We start from the raw sequence: 3,559 nt of genomic DNA, 5'->3' as shown, positions 1-3,559 counted from the left end.
CCGTCAAACAGGATACTTACGGGTTCGCCTCTTTTGTGAAGTAGAAGCATCCAGCCGCACGACAAGCTTCTCAGTATGGCTTTCCACAGCAGGGATAATGGCAAGAATGGAAATGAAACTCGGAAGCTAGGTTAATTAGTATTGTTATGGTATAAATTTAGACGGAAATAGCTAAAACTATTCAACGTGGCCAGGGAAAAGTCAAATAAAAACACACCAAGCTTTCCCGTCGCTACAAGCAGTCAATTCATCATATCGCAGGTCCCGAGAAACTATATCCAACGCCGACACCAATCGCAACATTCATGTATGTACATCCACAAGTTTGTCCATAATCCGATCACAAAGCTCATAGTGACGGCAGAACCAACCCTCCAAGCATAGGTGCACTGCCCCCCCGAAGATTGTCTTGTGTTTTGCCCCTGTATGATCCGTCCAGGCCACGTATTCAGAGCTTCAAAGGGAATAGTCATGGTGCGGGTGTGTGATCCATAAAAAGAGAGCGTAACGGCGCGAGGAATAGAAGTTCTTTCATCAATGATATGCAGGTGGCCACTACTCAATGGGCACGACCGGCTGAATCGCATTACATCCCTGATATAACCAGCCTCAAACGCCATGGCAACCCCCGCCCACGAGCTCATAAGATCGGATAGTGAGGCTTCTAGTAACTTGCCAGTGCCTGCACTGACAAAGTAGCTGTCTCCACGCTTTAGCAGTTGGAGAACAGGGGCCGAAGCCTGGCTCTGTTAGCGAAGCTACCACATTTGGGGGAGGGCATGTACCGTTGGTATGATCTCAAAACTAGAGGATTTTACAGGTGCTCCCTGCAAGCTGGCAACGGTGCTCCGCTGAACTGTGTGCTCAAATTTGACTGAAAAGTTTTCGGTCTGGGCGATGATTGTCATGCGCATTTTTCTGCTTCTACGTCAGTGATTTCCCACCAAAGACAAGTAAAAGAATGTTGCCAATGTAGGTTGGTTCAAACTCAAACTGGAAGACTCATATGGCAAAGGGATAATATGTCAACCAACTTTGTATGATAATAGTAAGCACGCCCTTCACATGAAACGATGGGAGCAAATTTTCTCCTTGCGTGTAATCCGAGTGCGAACCAACGTGGATGAGCAGCCTGTATTTCGAACAAGGCAACGAGCGAGCGGTGAAGCATCTCTTATAGTCAAAGGCATTGAGGTGCAAAGTTTGGCCTCAATTAGTATCAAGGAAGTGATCCCTTGCATGAGGATGGCACGGACTCAGGCTGGGTTTGTATATGGCACTCGCGCTCCAGGTGATCGACGCAAGTTTCCCCGTGCCCTCGACACAGCCTGGCACCCCTGGCTGAAAAGACTCATTTTCGGGCCGGGAGTCTAGGCCATCACGGCGCAGCTGTAGAGGTCAAAGCAACTATAGCATGACATCAGTAGGCACTCCCCCAGAAAGGGGGGTGCCTTCTGTTGACAATTATCGAGCTTAACATTGGGGATGGGTTGAACCAAATTTGGTTGGATCCATAAGAATATCATATAGCTCCGGAGAAATTGTTCTCGAGTCTTTAGCTTTAATACCCTTCATACCCTTCGTTCTAAAGCATCCAGCCGCACGACAAGCTTCCCAGCAAAGATAAAGACAAGGGGGAGCAGATTAATGGAATTAGCTAAAACTATTCAACGTTCAAGCAATTAGAAGCAAGTAAATAGAACAGCATGAGGCCTTGCTCCACCGACTAGTATCCACAGGCCACATTCCAATTCAATCAGGAACAGAGGGTGACATCGCTGAAATTCGCTAACGGCACTGCGTTCCCCGGTTCAGCAGACTGAGCGGAGATATTTCGAGCCATATAGGCACTAATAGTGATAATCAACATCACCTGGAGCCGTGTCAGCACATGTTGAAGCGAGAGCTGCGGTTTCACTGAACTTACTTGGATCCAGAAGGGCCAGTCGTAGACAAGTCCACCTGCGGCAAACCCTGCCGTTACGATAACAAGAAATGCATGGATTGTAACTTCACGGATCACAGGGCCCTGCGATGGTATACCGCGAATTCCGCCCCAAAAAAGCAGACCGGCAATCGCGAGTATCGCGTAGTCGATAGATACAACCACAGCTGTACCTTTCACCGACGTCTCATAGGCGACTGAACTAACTCAATGAGCACACGCCTATCAAGACTGGGGGGGAGAGCACCCCATAAGATCAACCCGAGCTTTACCGCAGGGGACAGAAAACAATATCCTAGAAATAATCGATGCAGGAGGGCGTTCGTAAGTGGTCCGGCCTGGATTTTGGTTTGCCGAATCATCTAGACATCGCGATTAGCAAGGACCAAAGTAGGGGACTGGGAATAACGTACCTCAAGGGCTAGCGGAAACACTGTACATATTCCCAAGGGATAGTAAAATGCTGGCGTATCTGAAACAAGCTTTTAGCATTTTATCCATCACCATCTCGGTAGAAGGGGCTGCTCACCCCCGCGCCTTAAGCCTGACAGACCAATGCCAATGACAACAGCATTGACGCAGACAAAGAGAACGAAGATTGATATCTCAGGCAATCGGTGAGGCTGGGGGCGGTGAACGGTAAGCAAGATGAGATGCACTGTACTTAGCACGATGAGCGCCGCCGACAGAAGCGCATATGGGATGTTAGGATACATTTTGCAAGAAAAGGCAGCCAAGTCGGTCCACTTTGAAATGATCCATCGCGGAGCGATGTGATGTGGTTTATAGCTCTCAGGAAGCCAGTCTCTGTGCGCCTCAAATGGGGGCTTTTTCGATGGTCGAAGGGGTATGCCATCCTCATTTCAGCAAATGTTGGACGGCAAAAACTTGTCCAGGGCCCGTACAAACACTATTGTTAATCTGTTGCATCAGAGTTATGGCCTTCAAATAAGTAAAGTCACCCCTGGCTGCGCTTTGCACCAGCATCGGCCACGCTGTGATAGTCGTTAATCCTGTCCTCATTAGGCAAATGGGGGTCCAAAGGGCTATATTTCGAGCTCAATATCACCTTTGTCGGGATTTTAGGCCATCCAGGCGCAGCTGGTCCTTTTGGGGAAAGTTTGATATGATAGTAGACTCCTGATCAAAAAGACAGGTTGGAAACTCGCCCCATGGATTGAGATATCCTCTCTCAGTGTGATCGACGCAAGTTTCCCTGGTTCTTGAGACATCCTGCATATCAGCGGTGCTGTGATAGCTTTAAATGATGTCCTCATTGGGCAAAGGGAGATCAAAAAAGGCTCATTTTTGCATCTGTTCTCATTTTGACAGGGGAGGTAAAGCTCGGATGAGCTATGTACAGTACGATAATCTGTCATCTCACGCGGCCGGGCAGCCGGGATCACGCTCCATTAGTACCCATGCGCCTTACGAAGTCTCGGGATTCAAGGCCACCTAAGGTTAGTGTGCTTTGTATCAGGGCATCTATTGGCCAAGCCTTGGAAGCCCAGTACGATGATTTTGAGTTTTTCTAAATACAGGACCGAATCAGAGAAGCGAAAGTGTGATCACATGACAATACGACGGCGACCGCCGTATTATCACATGATGAAT

The 3,559-nt window shown here is 48.3% G+C and overlaps 1 protein-coding gene across 1 annotated transcript in view; it reads right to left on the bottom strand.

Annotated features, from left to right (window-relative positions):
* Nucleotides 1–2,661, bottom strand: part of HCAG_02684 (predicted protein) — a gene marked incomplete at both ends in the record, with an annotated part of 5,201 nt that extends 2,540 nt beyond the window's left edge. Inside the window, 8 exons of the mRNA XM_001542463.1 lie at nucleotides 21–126; nucleotides 372–682; nucleotides 1,120–1,173; nucleotides 1,257–1,389; nucleotides 1,821–1,850; nucleotides 1,928–2,142; nucleotides 2,218–2,307; nucleotides 2,475–2,661. Of these exons, the coding sequence (XP_001542513.1) occupies nucleotides 21–126; nucleotides 372–682; nucleotides 1,120–1,173; nucleotides 1,257–1,389; nucleotides 1,821–1,850; nucleotides 1,928–2,142; nucleotides 2,218–2,307; nucleotides 2,475–2,661 (1,126 nt within the window). The remainder of the gene's footprint in view (nucleotides 1–20; nucleotides 127–371; nucleotides 683–1,119; nucleotides 1,174–1,256; nucleotides 1,390–1,820; nucleotides 1,851–1,927; nucleotides 2,143–2,217; nucleotides 2,308–2,474) is intronic.
* Between the last annotated feature and the right edge of the window lie 898 nt (nucleotides 2,662–3,559).

Source organism: Histoplasma capsulatum, genomic scaffold (genome assembly GCF_000149585.1).
Source record: "Histoplasma capsulatum NAm1 scaffold_2 genomic scaffold, whole genome shotgun sequence".
NCBI classification, from domain to species: domain Eukaryota; kingdom Fungi; phylum Ascomycota; class Eurotiomycetes; order Onygenales; family Ajellomycetaceae; genus Histoplasma; species Histoplasma mississippiense.
This window is presented reverse-complemented; position numbering and strand designations above follow the sequence as displayed.